Source organism: Phragmites australis, chromosome 6 (genome assembly GCF_958298935.1).
Source record: "Phragmites australis chromosome 6, lpPhrAust1.1, whole genome shotgun sequence".
Taxonomy (NCBI): domain Eukaryota; kingdom Viridiplantae; phylum Streptophyta; class Magnoliopsida; order Poales; family Poaceae; genus Phragmites; species Phragmites australis.
Genome location: NC_084926.1, coordinates 43,801,433 through 43,820,048, shown reverse-complemented (window position 1 = coordinate 43,820,048; position 18,616 = coordinate 43,801,433). Strand labels below are relative to the sequence as shown.

Genomic DNA, 18,616 nt, shown 5'->3' with positions numbered 1-18,616 from the left:
CAGCAGTATTTGAGGGGGAGATCATCTCATAGCGCAAAACTCTTCAACACATTCAGCGGTGACACCCTCCACAGATGATGATTGGCAACATCAATGAAAGGGTAACGAGGTTCAAAATCTGTTCATTATGCTTATTTCACTAATTCTGTATTTGTTGTTTCCTTTGAGCCCCATGATGTTGAACATGCTTTTATCTTATTTGAGTTGGGTCAATGCCATATATGAAGAGCTAGAAAACTTTTAGAAGAACCAAGTTTGGGTCCTTGTAGAGCCATCCCAAATGTTCACACCATAAGCACCAAATGAGTTTTCAAAAATAAACAGGGGGAGGATGGATCTGTAGTAAGAAACAAGGCTAGACTGGTAGCTCAAGGTTTCACTCAGGTAGAGAGGATAGACTTTGGAGAGACCTTTGCACCAGTAGCTAGGCTCAAAGCTATTAGGATCCTCCTTACATTTGTGGCATCTCGAGGTTTCAAGTTGTATCAAATGGATGTCAAGAGTGCTTTACTAAATAGTTTTTTAGAGGACGAGGTCTATGTCCAGCATCCCAAATACCGTCATAGAATATACAAGCTTAAAAAAAATTTGTATGAGCTTAAGCAGGTACCTAGGGCTCGATATGATAGACTTAGATATTTTTTGCTAGGGCATGAATATGTGATGGGGTCAGTAGATAAAACTTTGTTCACTCTCAGGTATAGCAGTGGTTTCTTACTTGTTCAGATTTACGTTGATAATATCATTTTTTTTTTACTCTTCTTATGCACTTATGGCCAAGTTTGCAGAAAATATGAGCAGAAAGTTCGAGATGTCGATGGTGGATGAGCTCAACTTCTTCCTTGGACTTCAAATCAAGCAGTGCAAGTAAGGCACCTTCGTCCACCAGGCGAAGTACACCAAGGATATGTTGAAGAAGTTCGACATGTACGATGTAAAGCTATTGATGACGTCGATGGCTATCTCGACCGTGCTTGATCCGGATGAAGATGGCGAGGAGGTGGATCAACGGGATTATAGGAGCAATGATCAGCTCCCTCCTGTATCTGATGGCGATAAGACCTAACATCCACTTCGCCGTATGCTTGTGTCCTCGCTTCCAGGCTTCACCGAGGACGTCTCACCGCCAAGCAGTGAAACACATTCTAAGGTATTTCAAGCACACTTTTGAGTATGACCTTTGGTTTTCTGTATCATCTTCGCTTTCTCTTCGTGGCTTTTCGGATGCGGATTTTGCTAGTTGTAGAATTGACAGGAAGAGTACCTCTGATACTTGTCATTAGCTTGTGATAAGCCACTTTGTTCAGTTCAACCGATTAGGGATCTTTGACTTTTGTCTATGTAAATATTTAGCCTATGATTAACCCTTATAAGAGCATGTGCTCTTTTGTGTCGTAAAGGTATAACTTATTTTGGCTTTGTGAAAAATTTCATATCTTGAATCCTATGTTAAATTAATAAAATGAATGAGAAAGTTAACATGTGTTTTTTTAATCTGCTAATAATGCTCTTTTTTATGTTGTCAAACTAAGTTTTGGATTGATATGTGGGTGTTTGCATAGCCCGTCGGGTTCAACTTAATTGCCTAGTTTGAACTTGACTTAGCACTAGTTTCTCTAATCTTTTCACTGATTATGAAACTATGGATGATTTTGTGGTGATATCTTTTGAAAAATTGAACAATATGATCAAAACTTGCTTTACTCTTGATGCTTGTGACATGAACTCACTTTGAGACTTTGTGCGTTTTTGAGAAAATATACCTAAAAATATTATGCACAAATATTCAACAAAATGGGAAAAATTGCATTTATCTAGAAATGAAAGGGAGAAAAAATAGAAAATATGCAATCATCAAGTAGGAGCATGTGTTTTTAGGTTTTTGAGTTTTTCTTGCACTTTTGAGGCTTTTAGCTCATCTTTGTCTCTATTAGAGTTTTTGTAACCTTTATTATGCCAAATGACATATTTTGCTCTTTCTCAAATTTTTGTCACTTGCATGAGTTTATCTTGTTTTAATTTCTTTAAACCAAAATCTTTATGCTATGAGGATTGTCAATGCACTCATCAAGGGAGAGATTAAGAAACCAAGTTGAAACATGTCTTGGTTTACTTACGATGAGTGATTGACATTGGTATTTATTTGGTTTGATGATCTTCGATTTTTCATGAGCTTTGATGTGATTTGAATTGATTTAGGGTTCCATTTGAGCATATTTGTTATGGACTAATTGGAATTGGATATATGTGTTTGCTTGTCTCATAGTATGCAGGTGATGGATGAAACTTAGCGGTCGATGGCAAGATGATTAGAGCCAAGCGGAGTGCTTGGTGCCGGATGATCAAGGAGGACGAGCAAAGTCAAGGGTGATCCTAGCTGAACATGTCGAGATCAAGCAAAGTATGAAAGACGGATGAAGACGGTGTATTGACAAAGTCAAACGAAGGAGATGCAGGTGCAAGTGACAAGACGACCTGAGGGATTGGGAGTGGAAGAGACATGCCGACGGTCAGGATCGCAAGACGGAGTACACGCGTTGACACCAGAATGCTTGCTTAAGATGTAAGCAAGTGGGGAGTCATGATTTGAGAAGCGTGCTAGGATTTCGCGGTTTGACCTCAAAACCGTGAGAGAACTGAAGGAGTACGTGGCACCACCGCGAAACTTGCGTCAAGGCGAAGCTAAGTCGTGAAAGCGCCACAGCCGTCCGATAAAACGAGAAGAAAATTGATCAAAATACCTTTGATGGTAGGTAGGAGTGTACTACAAGAGATAGGTATTTTATAAAAAAAAAGTTAGAAAATTTAAGGATCAAATTTCCTAGGCTTATAAATAGAGGGGTAGAGCTATAAAAGGATATGAACTAGCTATTTTAAGCCTGTTATAACATCCATATAAGAGTTTTATGCTAGGGTTAGAAGATGAAAAAAAGTGTTTAGCTTATATATTAGGTGAGAGCTTTATGAGAAAAATCTTTGTAATCTGTCTAAAATAGGGTTAACCTCTGCTGGAATAAAGTTAATTTTTCTTCATATTATTGTGCTCACCTCCTTCTAGTTTCCCTCTATTAGTTCCCTTGCAAGTTTACAAGTTTTTCAGTTTCTAGATTTGATTTTCGTTTTATTTTTTAGCTGAAATTTAGCACTTTGTGAGGTTATTCTTCTTATGACTAGAGATATAAAATCAGCATACACACGTTTATGTGATAAGATTTTGAATTCGTTTACCTCTAAACAATCAATTTATAGAGTTTCGTTACTTGATGTTCATCTTTTCTTATTTCTGTGCAAGTTCTGATATTTCAAGTGCTAAGACACATGGATTGATCTTAAATGGATCTCATGGTTCATATAATATCTATGGAGTCGTATTGTCTCGATTTTATCTTGTTAGAAATTCTTTTATTTTTACTTCTACTTGAATTTTGAGGTACGTTGAGTAATCTAAATAAGAGAAAATCATCGATTTTGTAAAAAAATTCTTAAGATATCTATTTACCCCTTTAACAGTCAATCTTGTTCCTATAGATTGTTTCACTGTGACCTAACTCTTGTGGTCACACGGACTGCACTATTGAGAAGAGAAGGCTCTAGTAGCTGAGACCATTAAGCCAAGTGGGGCAGGCAGGAATGGTGGCCAGTTGTCACACCGAAGGGGTCTCAAATGCGGCTAGTGGTCTCATGATCTTTTGGTAATGGCTTGGATGTATGATTGCTTGTTTCAGGCTAGAAACAGGAATACATGCAGCTCCTTCAAACGGTGCAAATAATTTTGAGAAACTAACAAAAGGACATGCTCAGAAAAGCCTATAGTGAGTGGGCAGACTTTGTCTGTTCCACTGGAGCATTCCATCACTCAATTTATTTCATTTAATCCATGGTTTTGATCAGGTTCATGAGTAACCAATCGCTTATGAAGATCTGGTTCAATGCTAGCAACAGATTTTGCTAGAGCAAAGGAATTGATTTCATTTCATTTCAGTGTTTCACTAAACCGAAGTGATAAAAGTAATAGATCTCTTACCCCTTGTTGGTAGCTCTTTGTTTTGAACTGAACCTAACGATAGCAGAAGGCTTAAATTCCTCACTGTAGTATGTCATGACAAGAGTCTATTATGTAGTGCACATGATCATCTTCCTTTGGTTATCTCTTTCAGTAATTTCTTAGCTGCCTTCCGTCTCCCAGATGAAAAAAGAGCCTGATGCATCCTGCCGGCACAAATGTTGTAAAGATCACATAAAGAGGAATCGGACGTGATATCAAAGCAAGCACACTGATCATGGTGTTGAACTCCCTAAAAGGACCTTCCAATGCTCCACATAATGTACCATATGCTGAAGAAAATATTTTACCAATTCTTGGCCTATGTCAGAGATAAATAATTCAACCTCAAAGAAGTCAGCACGTTGTGTGGAAGGCCAGCAGATTCATATTCTGTCCAGATCTGCTGGGCACGCTGTGAATCCTTTGCCTTTACACATGCGCTGAGAAGAAAATCAAGGCTTGTCCAAGAAACGTTAAGTCCAAGCTCTTTGGCAGCATGGAGAAGTTCCATTCCAAGATCCAAATTTGTGGGCTCCATATCCCATATGTGGCCAAAAACCTTCAAAGCCCGCAAGCAAGTAAATGAAGTTATAACGTAGACCAAAAAAATGGAAACATATAGTTCCATTTTGGAACATTTAATGCACCCTTAAGGAAAACAATTCAGAGGAATCTGCATCACCAACAAATGCAGTTATAAGCTGCATTTTTTTACTGCCTTTTGTCTCTAGTGAGTATTTCATGAGTGCTTGATGTGATCTCACTTGTTTATTGTTTTGTTAGTTTGGAGAAATCATTCCAGTTTAATTGGGTTGACACTATGAGTAATCAAATTTTGTTTTAATGAACAGTCTAATTGCATAACAAACAGATACTGAATGGGACAACCAACACAGAAGGGAATTCATTTTCAACATGCTGGAAACAAAAAGGTAGGCAATGTGAAAAGTAAGTAAAGAGCATACATAGTTTAACACTGATTGAACAAACGACATGAAGATCTTCTACTGAATTCAATTTCTAGTAAATGTGCATTGGGTAAAAAAAAAAGATGGGCAAAGGATGCAAAGAAGTTAGTGCATCTGCAAGTCATAGTTTATGGATATCGCCTAGATCATTTGATATCATGCAATAACTCTGCAACAAATTAAAGGCAAAAGTGCACATTTCCACAAGAGATCAGGTATGTGTATTAAGACAAAATATTTGGACCTTTTTTTTATCAAACTATGGAAATCAGAAGGCTATCAGATATGTCAATGCCCAAAAAGATCAGTCCAAAAACATACCTGATCGACAACCATACATGTACTCATTTCATCTTTCGCCTTGAGCTGCTTAAGTAAATCAATCGCAGCACTGGGGGGAAAACATAGCAAATAAACACTTTGTAAAAAGTTTGATTAAATCGCAGTAGAAAGGCAACTGCATAAACACCAACTATTATAGTCAGGATGGTTTTGCTGAACATAGTATAGAAGTGCTCTGCCACACCCCTCAAACCAGCGGCTTGAGTCACTCAGCTCCTCCAGAAGTTGATGCATTCTATCCAGTTCACCTTCTGTTATAATATTCTCCTGTAGAAGCAAATACAATGCTATAAACAATGGAGACAGCAACTAATTCTGAATTATGCAGATTCACTCATTTCAACAGGAAAAATGTTTCATAGCTTTACTCACAATCAGGACTATGGCAGCCTTTGGCTCAAGGGAGCTTCCGGATTGCTTTATTTCATCGTATATGCTAAGTGCATCTAATACTTGCCCATTTGATGCAAGCATGCATACAAGTGCGCTCTTAATGTCCTCGAGGAGCTTACATGGTATTTCCTTATCTAGTGGAATCTAAGGAAACAAGAACAGTTTAAAGTAGCCAATATAACAAAGTACAGCACAGGCCTCATTCTATGTTATTGAGAGATATGTGAGAAAAATTGAAAGCACGAAAGTGCAGCTAATTTCAAAGAATATTCTGATCAGCAAACACCATTTACCTACTTGGCCATGTCAAAGTTCCCAAGTCTTGAGTATGCATTAATGAGTGCCATATATATATGTCTGGTCATTTGAATTCCAACTTGACGTAATTGGTCATGATACTGTCAAACATTTCGATACTCAGCAGTTGTAACATTAGAAACTATATATAGAAAGGGATTTACAGCATGAGTTTCACACAATTATTTCCAATGGAATTACAATGGGAAATTATAGGTAATACTGCAGGGTGGGTTATGATGCATCCTGCATGGTGACTTGTGATAGGTCGCATAGTGTAACCAACAATCAAATTAATGCTTCAACAGTTTGAGAAAATGTGGCACTACTCGTGTTTTAACTTTTAGGTTGGGTTGATTTTCTTTGTCCTTTTAAAGAAAAAAAAGGCCGGTCTAAGTTCATACTAGAAAATTTTGTGATCAGATAGGTGCTTATGCTTGTTATTGTTCAAATATTCTGAAACACCTTCACAGTTGGTTAGTATATGCAGTCCTCTACAACAGTGCATCGATTCTTCTAATCTACAAGATATATCCTAAAAACTAACATGATAAGGAAGACACAACTGCTTGATACACCTGCATACTCACCCACTTACCATGTGAAGTTCGTATCTTTGCTCACAAGCCTGTATGATTCGATGAAACGATTCAATTGACACATCGGAATTGGATTTACAGATGCAGTCAGCTAAATCAAGAGCTAAGCTGATCTGCAAAGACCATAAGGTAAATACCATGGTTACAATATTGCTTTGTGGGGTACGGAAGAATTAAAACACTCAGCACCGGCTCTAAACTTATTTCTGTAATTTAGTATACCATACATGATAATAGTTTGGAGAGGGAGAGAGAGAGAGAGAGAGAGAGAGAGAGAGAGAGAGAGAGAGAGAGAGAGAGAGAGAGAGATGGCTTGAGGACCGAGCATGAGCTTAAACCAAGCATGGCACACCAGGACAGCAGTATGCCACATTTGCCACTTCTCTCAGCTCAGGCATGGGGGGAAGGCCCAACCAGCACCAGACTAGACCATTCAAGCACAGAGTAACCCAAGGAACAACACACTTCAGTATATCCCTTTAATAAAGACATCAAATAATTATCCGTTTCTCCCAAGTAACTTTTCACATATGGGATGCTAAATATGCATCAACCCATATCAAGAACCAGATCATTCAAGGTTCCAAGCAACCAAAAAGTTCCATTGCATCCAAATTCAAGTAAACAATTTTTTTTTACCTTCTATGAGGTATAGCAGTTCTGACAGCCAAATTTAAATGAATTACAAAAGAAAAATCATTGGGAAGATGGCCAAATAAACCAATAGATGAAACAGTTGTTAATCATGCTATGTATCTTGGAAACATAAAAGTCGGTTAGGTAATACCCAAGCAAGCAGAAAGCCAAAAATACAATAGGAAAAGAACATTTATGAATATGACAAATATTGATGCAACGTATGTATGCCTGGTGACAAAATACAGGAGTATGCGTATTTCCACTATTTGAAAAATAATAATAATGTACAAAACACAACTGAATCAAGTCATTCATTCAACTAGGATTACAAGAGAGTTGTGAATGCATTTGCCACTACCTTTGATGAATGGCAACAGATAGAGATGATCTTGTGGTATGCAGCAATAGAGGGTGCTACCTCAATCTTCTCGTGCCATTTATGAAATGCAACTACAACATCTTCAACCTTCAAGAAAATTCAGCATTGAAAGGTGGTCTGACAATAAAGTTTAGATAGAAGGGCTCTTTTGTTAACTTTGTAAACGGCTGCCTTTGCATGGATAAATTATTCCTTACAATGAGGAATGCAGAATAATGTTTACAATAATTAACAATATCGATATTCAATAAGTGTATTTGCTTTATAAAGACTAAATATAAGGATAGTAACAAGAACCCAAAAGAAATAATGATCGGTTGGCAAGATAACCATATAAGGTCAGGTAGCGGTTCATGATGAAAAAAGCCATCCTTCCAAATAGAAATGGTTTGATTAATCTTTTGGACAATTTCTACTACTCCCAGTAATTACTCCAAATGCAAGGTATTTCTGCACGCATGTGATTTGAATATGGAAATCTAGCATGCTCCTTTTATGTATGACAAAAGTGTAGAACTAATACCTTTCTACTTTGTAAAATTATTACTAACTTAGATAAAGCAGTAAATTAGTAGTTCAGTTCGATGCAATGAATTGCACATACAGTCTGCTTTATATTCAAAGCTATGAATATTACCGGTAGTCATCATGAAAAATTCCTCACCATTATGTTCGGTGTATTTGCAGCATAGTCAAAAATTAAGGATGAAATGTTTCCATCAGCAGATTCTGAAACAAAAAAAAAATAACATTAGCAGGTAAAAAAATTAACCCAGTGGACAGTCTTAAGTTAAACCAAGAAAGGGAGGAGGAAAAGAAAAGGGCTCTGCAGTATTTAGTGGTAAATAAAATTAAAATTCAACGAACATATTATCTGCTAATATAACTTGTGTACATCTTATTGTCATGAAAAGAAATGTGAATCAAATTTGGAATCATTTCCACACGATTTATTACCTTTCGACTTCATCACCTGAAAAAGTTTCTCTGCATAGTTCTGCGTCTCTAACCTACCCAATGAGTTGAATATACTGGATATGTACTTTGAGCCTGAAACTTTTGTTAGATCAAGTAATTCCAACAAGGTGATCAGATCCTCCTTTCTGCCGCTTTCAGCAAATGCTAACATATAACTTTCTGTAAAACAGAGGCATTCAATAGGATGCTGCTGTGAGAATGGTATGTCAGTATGCGAGCATGAAAAAGTTATGAAAGACGAATCAGCATTACCATGAATGAACAAGAAAAAAAAAGATCTGATTATGATTTTGGTTGTTTATCTGCTACGTCATAGTGAGCTTCCTCATTGTGGTCTTCAACAGAGTGACAAAGTTCTTGAATTTTTTCTTTGTCTTGAACTCTAATGCAAAGCAACATTTCATAATAAGCTATTCTAGAGTAGGATTGTGGATTTGCATCCTTAAAGAATGTATTGAACATCTCAAATTCTTTCAGACATCCCCACGTCCACCAGATACAAGAGGAATGGGCCATAACTATCTTGCTCAATCCTAAGCCCCCTGTCTCTCATCATCTCAAAAAGGTTATATGCCCTATAAATATGTTCCACGGAAGAGTCAATGTCCCTGCAAGTCCCTGCATTGTCCAAACAATCCCTAATCAACGCATTGAACTCCTTCACCCCCATATTCCATTTTGTGGGCATCTCATGTATCGGGTTCTTGTTTCTTAGATAGTGGTTAGTCGAAGGCAAACTCTTGTGCGATTGTATCAGTTAATGTAACGATAAGAGTTAATAAAGCACCTTATCCAAAAAAAAATCTCTCCCCCAGCTTCCCGAAAAACCCGGGCGTCGACTCCACGCCAAGCTTATGGGCTCATGTCCGCATCAGCTTTGTGAAGCGCCAGCTCTCTGTGTTCTTGAAGATGTACTACTTCTTCTCCCTCGCCACCTCCCTCCTCCAATGCATCAGTGGGTCCCTCGATGGTGGCGCCGCAAACCATTCAATGTCCAACACCTTGTTCCTGACAACCTCCCCAGCATCTTCAGAGTCCTCCGCTGGCGCTTCCGAGGGCCTCAACTCTTCCATGTCGTCAGGTCCTGAGCATTGAACTAATAACTCACAATTGCAGTTACAAGTGAAAGAGTTGCAGGATGCTAGGAGAGTGTAATGTTACCATCTAAGACGGACACAAGCGCCTTGGTGAGTGCGTGAGGGGGTTCCTCCTCATCTGCGCAGGAGAGGGTGAAGGAGTGAAAGGAAAGCCAAGCCAGTGTGAGAGAGAGGTGGAGGAAGAGCGATGTGCATGGGGAGGAGGGAGGTGCTGATTACCTTGGGCGTGGGGGAGGGAGGATGGCAAGGTGGTCTTCTTCGAGGCCGCAGCCTGCTTGAGGCGCAGGAGGGAGGCCTGGCTGACAGCGGTGGCTGGGGGTGATGGCGGCGCGGCGGCTGGAGGAGGGGTTCTTCAGGGTGGAGAGCTTGGGGGCAGTGGCGGACTGCTTGGTCGTCTCCAGCAGGCGCTTCCACATCGGTGGCTTGAAAATTGCTCGTGAGTGATACGACGAGCTTGAAGAAGCATCTGACGATTTGTGTCGGCTGTGACACATCCAATTCAGTTCAAAGATTAATCGAAGAGATAATTAATGAAATTCTTGATTTATCATTGAAAAAAATTATATTCATTTTCATACTATCACTTAGTTGGCGTTTAGACGGTTAGAAATGAGATGTGAGAATGGTAAATAGGGGTGGGATAAGAGTACTATAATGTTTGGTACGAGGATTTGTGAAACGAAGGGGTTTGGGATAGGTAAATAATAGGATCATATCTCACAATTTATATCCTAACGGGTGGGTTAAGTTATGGCAGAGATTCGAGGTTATGCTATGCGAAATTACAAAATATTCTTATATAAAATGAAAATTATTATATAAGGTAAAGGTATTTTAATAAATTATACATCTGTTCCTCAATTCCTGCCCATATAACATACCCAAATGCCAAACATGAGAATAGGATAAGATGCTTATTTCTCAAACCAAAACCTGCATCTCATATCAGCTATTCATATCTTTTTCCCATTCCAAATCTATATCCAAATACCACCTTAATTTTTTCTTTTCCCAATGTGCCATTGCCATCATAACAGAGGTCACAACATTGATTTTTCATCCTCTGTGTGATACTACAGTTACCTTTGTTATGACAGTTTTTCATTCCTACGTGATATTGTAATCACCTCCGCTATGACAATGATAGCACTTAGAGAATGAAAAAACTAAATTAATTATATGAAAGGGACTATGATTTTTTCAATAATAAATTGAGAACTTTATCAACATTTAGTGACACATGAGAAATTATCTCTAATAGCACTCGCAGCAATTGAACCAGTTGCTGGGATAAATGCAGCAGTGCTCCGCCCAGAAACATCGTCGTGTGTAATGTTAGAGGCGGTGCACCTGTTGATCCGTGGCCACCGGCACGATCGCCAGCGCAAGCCAACACATGCTGAGCAATGCAAGTAGCTGATGTTTGGTTGCCCTGTATTAGCTTAACCTATATGCATGAGATGGTGTTTTGATGCCTGTGTAGGAAGAAACTAATTTGCCTACACTATCAGGGCCACCACACACACTCCGCCTACACTAGCTGAGCCTGGCCATGCTAAAACGAGCAATTCAGACATGCTAACGGGCCACTTATGTATAGCCCCGTCTTAGCTAACAGATATGTGCACCTAATCAAACACGCTTGTCCTGTATTATGAAAGCCTAGATAGGGGCTAGGCTAGGCAACCAATCATTCCTATAATCATGATGCAGATGCTTGTACTCCAAAAGGGGTTAACTTTCAAAATGCGCTGACTATAGCTAAGCTTCCAAAATTTTGACTGCTAAATTATCTAGAAAGGATGTTTGGATTCTTGTCATCAAGCATTCAAGCTCCCGACTTTGTCGTGGAGGTGTCTGCTAGCGATCTAGATATTCGCCAGTGTTAATGGAACAGGAGGTTGGTGTAAAAAAACGATGGAACTGGCATAAGCATACTTGTCATCAAAACTCGAAGGTAATTCCAATTATATTTCCATACTTTTCAGTAAAATTTGTAGAGGTTATGATAAAATGTGCAGGGGGTTGTATTGATGAGCAAATCTCCTAAAACCCCCCCAAAAAAAAATCATTATCCTCTTGAAAACTTTCAAATACATTAAACAGAAGAAATGACGAGAATACTGTGAATTTGCAGATGATCTCAGGAAAAGTATAGCATCAGAACACCGCTCACAAGCTCTGAGGTGACAAGAAGATAGTATACAAATGAACATTGCTGCAAAATTCAATTATACACAGGCAACCGAGTCATCGGTCATGTTACTACAAAATTTGTCTCCAAGGCTATATACAGCTTGGTTACGAAATATTGACGATTAGTCCTGCCCAGAATCTACATTTTCATCTCCATCCACATGCACTGATAAGAAAAAATAGCCTACAACATAAATGAGACGTGTATGACATTTCAGTGCAAGCTGAGTGTATTCGACGTGCATCAGTAACTTAATTTACAGGCCGGTCATATCTTTCAAGATACTTCATCTCATCGCCTTCAGGAGACCTTTGTCTCATTAGCAGTCAAACAATGGGTCTTTACCAGAAAAGAAAATATTATTCATCCTCTCTCTACCTTCTGTTTCTTCCAAGATGAATTCGTTTCAACAACCATTATGCTTCTAACTTGCCTCCCAACCTTCCAAGCATCTGTATCAGATATATAAACAGGAGTTGGGGGCCCTTCAACCTCTTGAATCCTTCTTTTCTGTCTGGTCAAGTCCCTGATTCTTGTTGCATGCATATCTTTTGACCCACTGCAAACATGATAAACACGATCAGCCTTTAGAGTTCCCCGGGAATATTGTTTCTCAAACCTCCGATCCACAGCAACAATATTCAAGTTATGATTTAGGTGTGTCCGGAATGACTGATTCTCTCCATTCCTTCCTGAGCTGCTGGTGGATTTATTATTCAACGATCTGTCCATGGGCACACATCTAGAAGCTTCTGTATCACTGTTTCCGATACTTATCCTTGAAGGTTGTGTATGCCTGAGCGCAGGATCTGGGGTCCTTGTTATCCGCTGTTTATCCAGCGGAGTTGGAGTTGGAGTTGGAGTTGGAGTGGGCATAGCAGGACCCATGGAGCATGGGTCTCTTTTCTTAAATAATTCTGTCATTTGCTGCACAACAGCTGCAAGAGTGATTGATCGTCAGACATGATAGAAACTGATGGTATTATGAAGTAAATAACAATGGCTCAATGGATGCCAAAAAAAAAACTAACTTCATGAGTTCACTGTATCAACACTGTACCTTGCAACTGTTTTGGAGCAACATCAAATGCTTGCCACCATACTTTTTCCATCTCAGAAGGAAGTCTGATGTTCTGAAACTTAGCAGCGAGGAAGAGCGATCCAGCAGCTATGTAGTGTGGTTTGAATTGCACAACTAAAGTAGTTGGAAGCCTACATGTATAGGTGCAGAATCAGTTCAGAAATAACAATATTGCCAATTTCAAGAATAACAAATTGACAAGTAGCTCCAATAACTCACGTATCATTTATGAGATTCATGGCAACTTGTCTAACTTCCTTCTGGTAGATCCCCAGATTCTTCAAAGCGAGCTTTAGTGGTTCATAAGGATGTTGTATACTGAAATCAAACCTAATTGTTGAAAGCAATAGTGTCTCCCCCACCAAAATCAGGGCTTTCTGCTTCTCAAGAACTTCCTGTTTTTCATCAAAAAAATTATGCAACAAATCCCAAAAATATCACAAAAACAACAGGCAAAATGTCAGGAGTAATAGTACAAAAGATTAAAAAAAAGTTAAATACCTGCTGGTGGATTCTCTTAGCAGCATCAGGGTTTTTCCGGTACATTGTCTCATATGCCACAATGACGACACGTTTTAATGGGCAAGGTGTGTCTTCAATTTTTGAAGCAAGAAATACGCAAACAGTTGCAACAGTCTGGAAGAATAAAAAGAGTTGGTGAATAACCTTCAACTGTTCAAGAACCAATAGAATGGAATTAATAGTATACATTTGTATATTTTAAGGCATTCAGATGCGTACAAAATTTAAAGAGAGAAATACCCAAGAACGAAAGAAAAATAAAGCATAAATCTGATATGAATTGCTGGAAAGAACTTAGATAGCAGTGCAACAAGTTGTTAATACTTACTGATACGAGTATTATTAGAAAGTGATGCTTCAAGTTCGATAAAGTTGCTCCAAAAGAATCACACCTTCGTCCACGATTGCAATTTTAGGTGATCCAGGTAAATTGCTTAAAGCTAAGACTCACATCCACACCCATTACTTAAAAGGGGCAAATCGCTCAACTCCTCGGGAATAATTTCAACTTATCATCCATATAAAAAGCATCATGGAAATTTACGCCACTCAAACAACCAGTAGATCACTTAATGCATACTCGAGTTAAGTGCGCATGTGCCAACAACCTCTCATGAAGCCAGCTTGAACGTATCTGTATACCCAAGCCTGTATATTTTTCTTGTGACACACATTACCCTCGACTAACCCCTGACGAAGGTACATAGTCAGGTAATGTTAGGGTCCGATGGTCATAAAGGAAAATGTGAACACTTTCAAAAATCTACACAAGAAAAATAGTTAGTTATTCTCTCTAAAAGAAAGAGAAGGAAAAAGTTAGTCAGGGACCTTTAGGGAAAAATAATAGGTAAGCATTAGAAAAAAGAAAAAAGTTAGTCAGGCATCCCTTTTACCCAAATGGAATGTGGAAAGCCATTGCGGTCAGGCAAGCTTCTTATGTCAAGAAAATTAAACTTGCTTCGTAATTTTGGATGCATTTAGACATTATGCCAAACAGTTAGTTAAGGGATGCACGGTCGTGATTCATCAGGGATCAAGTGTTGTTTGGTCGCCAGATTGGTGAATTTTGGAGGAACATCACACCATAGTCAAATGGGGTCCTGTACCAGAACACAATGCTCCCTTTGTCTGCTAGGTTATTAGGCCATAGCATGATTCCGTGCTGGAGAAAGCAGAACTATTACATTACATCTGCAGATATCAATGTACACAACCACAACCACAGCAGCCTTTGTCCCAAGCAAGTTGGGGTAGGCTAGAGATGAAACCCACAAGATCCAACTAAAAAGCAGATATCAATGTACATTATACATAATTCTCAGCAAAATATTGGGTGGTCGTATGGATGCATCAGGCAAGTATGTGCTATGCATTGCACATATCTTTACCTGCCACTCGTTCTTGGCATGGGATTGACGGAGATAAAAGCGATGGCAAAGCAGGATCGCCGTTGCGATCGTAATCTGCGGCCTGCAACAACAACAACAAAAAATGGCATCTTTCATCAGAAAGACCCAACGCTTAACACTAAAATGTCACATCAACTCGCAAACTCGCCACCATTACCAACAATGGTGTCGCCGTCGCCGTCGCCTAACATCTAACCTAACAGATTGAACCGAGCAATCCATCCAGGCCCGCGAACGCGATTGGGAGAAGAAAAGGAGAAGGACGAGGCGAGCACTCACAATTGAAGCCTGAGGCAGACGTCGCGGATGAATGAGCAGTAGGTGGCCCGGAGCTCGGCCTCCTTGGCCGCTCCGACGCCGTCCCGCCGCGACGGCGAGCCCCGCTCGATCTCCTCCCGGCTCAGGTACCACGACCGGAACCGCTCGCCGTCGCCCCCCACCTCCTCCACCCGCGCGGCACCCATCGCGATCGCCCCCGCCGCCGGCTCGCCCGAGAGAGAGAGAGAGAGAGAGAGAGAGAGAGAGAGGAAAAAATCCGAATTTTCTTCTTGGAGAGAGGCTCGAAATTCAGTAGACGTAGAGGGAGGAAAAGCTTAAGGGCGAAGGCTTGCCTGGATGGGGTGGACGGGAAGTGGGGGAGGGTTCGAGTGGACTTGGGGACGAAGGCGGCCGGGCGGAGGCTTGACTTGGCGGCTGCGCCACGCGGAACGGGAGAGGCGGTTGGTTGGTCTTCCTTGTTTAAAGTAATTTGGATTACAATATAATATTAGATAAAATAATGATTTGAACTCTTAATTTTTTATTGGTGATTATTATAAATATATACATGTTAATGAGTTGTTTATTTGAGAAGATATTCTAACGGATAGGTGAAGATCACTTGATTTCTAATACACTCTCTCTGGATTGATGTTAGTCCATGTATTTATATATTTCATTTTGAAAACTCCTCTAAAAATCTTATAGTTAAAATATGAAAATAGTAGTAGTGATATGCTGTTAAAACTTTTTTAAAAACTAGTAGAAAATTATACAACATATATTAATTATTGTATTTTTATTAACTCATATGAGAAAATCTTGTAAAAGGAAAAACTCATAAATAAGTTTAGAGAATAATAGATATGTCTTGTATACCTCTTTAAAACCTATAATATGAAAAATAAGAGTTATAACTTATAATTTTGTGTAGATATTAGTTTAAAAAAATCTTTTATGAAAAAATTTGTATGTAAAACTTATAAAAAATGATATAATATAATGTATAAATAGGCTAAATTCACATGAAGATATTCCTCCTAAACGAAAAGCTATTCGATCAATCAACCATGGAAAGTAACTGCTCGACGATTAGACGAAGATAACTTAGATTTCTAACATTCCTTTCCTCTCCGATGCAGCATGTGCGTGTATTGCGTCTATGGAGTGTGGGGCCGGGAGCTTGGGTGGACCGAAATTTGTTATTTTTATTTCTTAAAAATATAAACAGTAAGGTATATATTTGCAATATTTTGATTTAAAAAATGTAAAAAGGTTCTTGGGTGGACTCCGTCTTGGATAATTTGATGTGACTTTTACAGCGTGTCTCTCTGCCTTCGCAAAAATCTCTTTTTTTAGAGGAGCCAAAAATCTCTTGGAGTGGGAAAAAAAAACACCGATCTCTTGGAGTGCCGGGCCGGATTTTTTTGGGCCGGTACACGGCTATAAGGCCCAGTGTACTGGATGGGCTAATTGTACGTGACGTTATTGAGAAAACTCGTGGGCCCGTTTGGTTGGTAACTAGTTTTGCTACGCATCCTTTGCCTACCGTTAGGTTTGCCATACTTGTTGGCAAGAAATTTGACAACCTAAGCTTAGGCAAAGTTTAGCAAAAAAATAAATGTAGTGTCCGAGAGGTGGGTCATGAGGGTAAAGTTAGACAAGTTAAAAATATGGCAGTAAATAAAACACTAGCTATTAAATTTATGGCTACCTAAGGTTGGACGTGACAATCTTAGATTCAGGGGCAGGCCGATCTACCATGGAGGCACGGGGTTTGCAAGAGAAGAATGAGAGTATGTTTGGCTTGGGGTCATACCTTGTCATATTTTGTCACACTATAAATTAGGCAAATTTGATCATCTTACACACATGTTTAATTTATAGCCGCAGTTGTGGCAAGATTCATTTTGTATTGCCTAAGTCTTATACTTCATAGACACACACAAAAAGGGGAGCAAGATTGTCTTAGGCTAGCCTAAGTGTGACGCCAAATTTGATCGTCAAAACTTTAGACGAGTTTGATAAAAATCGATGACAAACGTTAGCATCCTTACCAAACAGACGCTGAGGAGAAGATAGATGATGTGAAAGAGGAGGGAGAGAAGAGTAGCCCTTAACTTATTTCCCCTACCTCCGCCACTCGTTAGGCCCGCGATTCGTTTTTTTTCTCCTCCCAGCGACTCCGAGGACAAATGTTAGGCTCAACAGCCGTCCATGATCGAGCTGCACTAATCAATGGCCTGGCCATGTTCGTTTGTTTAATCGGCCGTGTGAACGACATGGATGTATCAGCAGCTGGATCCATGGATGGATCGCGTCAAGCTGCCTTAATCAACGCTAGCTTGATCAAGAGGATCATTGAGAGTCTACAGTGAGAGGCGGCCGATGGATGAACGAGACAAATGGCAGGGCTGGTCGATCCGGCCAGCAGCAGCAGCAGCAGCAGGCATGCAGCTGGTACGCGCCAACCCACCGGGCCGGCCGGAGCAAGTCTAGTCAAACGAAGCAGCTGCATGCATGCTGCTGCGAAATGATGCGCTAGCTAACTAAGCCTTTTTATTTTCTTAATCAGGGGCGTGAGGATTGATGCTGTTTCAATGGACCAAATGAGAATTTGAGCTTTTTTACAAGGGCTAATGAGAACTTGAGATCGACAGAGAAAAGAAATAAGCTACTTAATTGGTATAATTTTTTTTGCGAATGACTTAATTGGTATGATTTGAGCGGTTCAACACTTTTTTTTTTAAGATTAGAGGGTGACACACCACACTCACACACTGAAAATGCACACGTGCTACAAATAATATCACTAGTAAATAGTGAGCGCTATAATTTGAATTTTGATTTGGTAAACGAAGACTACACATGGTAATAGAGTGGAAGAGGGGCTAACTAGAGAAAAATACACGCAAGTTTTGACCAATGAGACAGTCAGACAGCTAGAGTTGTTCCACCGATGATGCACCTGCGCTGGCCTTAATGATTTGTGGCGCTCGATTAGTTGGTCGGAAATTGGGTATTTGGGCTGGTCAAACAGCGTTGCTCGTTTTTCTGAGAGGAAAAAGGGTTGACAATTTTGAGCAGTCTAGTGAGGAGTCAGATGAGACTGACTCTCATACATATAATCTTTACTATATAAAATATAACATAATTTTTTATCATATCTTACCTACTCTTTTCTTACCTAATGAAATCCTCTAAATTTTAAATAATATCTACTTTTATTATCTATCCTCGTCATTCACTATTCCTGGCTCATTACCAGCTACGAATATAGAATATATTTTTATTAATAACAATAAATAAAAAAATTATGAGAAAAAAGTAATAGATAATCTTCTCCTCTTTTTTAGATCTCATATGAAATTAAAATACTGAATTATATATTGACTTGATAACTGAAAGAAGG

The 18,616-nt window shown here is 39.3% G+C and overlaps 1 protein-coding gene and 1 pseudogene across 1 annotated transcript; both read right to left on the bottom strand.

The window, feature by feature from the left end:
* Window positions 1–4,020: 4,020 nt before the first annotated feature.
* On the bottom strand, window positions 4,021–10,681 carry LOC133923267 (pentatricopeptide repeat-containing protein At4g04790, mitochondrial-like; annotated as a pseudogene).
* Window positions 10,682–11,935: 1,254 nt separating this feature from the next.
* Window positions 11,936–15,658, bottom strand: LOC133922721 (cyclin-T1-1-like). The gene is made up of 6 exons (XM_062368170.1): window positions 15,226–15,658; window positions 14,926–15,007; window positions 13,517–13,651; window positions 13,235–13,410; window positions 12,995–13,146; window positions 11,936–12,872 (listed from the first exon to the last, which is right to left on the bottom strand). Exons 1-6 carry the CDS (start codon window positions 15,408–15,410, stop codon window positions 12,298–12,300), a joined length of 1,305 nt encoding a protein of 434 aa, XP_062224154.1. The 5' UTR covers window positions 15,411–15,658; the 3' UTR covers window positions 11,936–12,297.
* Window positions 15,659–18,616: the final 2,958 nt, after the last annotated feature.

Bases quoted from the DNA above. Each gene is read 5' to 3' on its own strand.
- LOC133922721 (XM_062368170.1), bottom strand. From the start codon at position 15,410: ATGGGTGCCGCGCGGGTGGAGGAGGTGGGGGGCGACGGCGAGCGGTTC. The intron at 15,008-15,225 runs GTGAGTGCTCGC...TTGTTGTTGCAG, and splicing joins GTCTGCCTCAGGCTTCAATT to GCCGCAGATTACGATCGCAA. The intron at 13,411-13,516 runs GTATTTAACTTT...GATGAAAAACAG, and splicing joins CTAAGAGAATCCACCAGCAG to GAAGTTCTTGAGAAGCAGAA.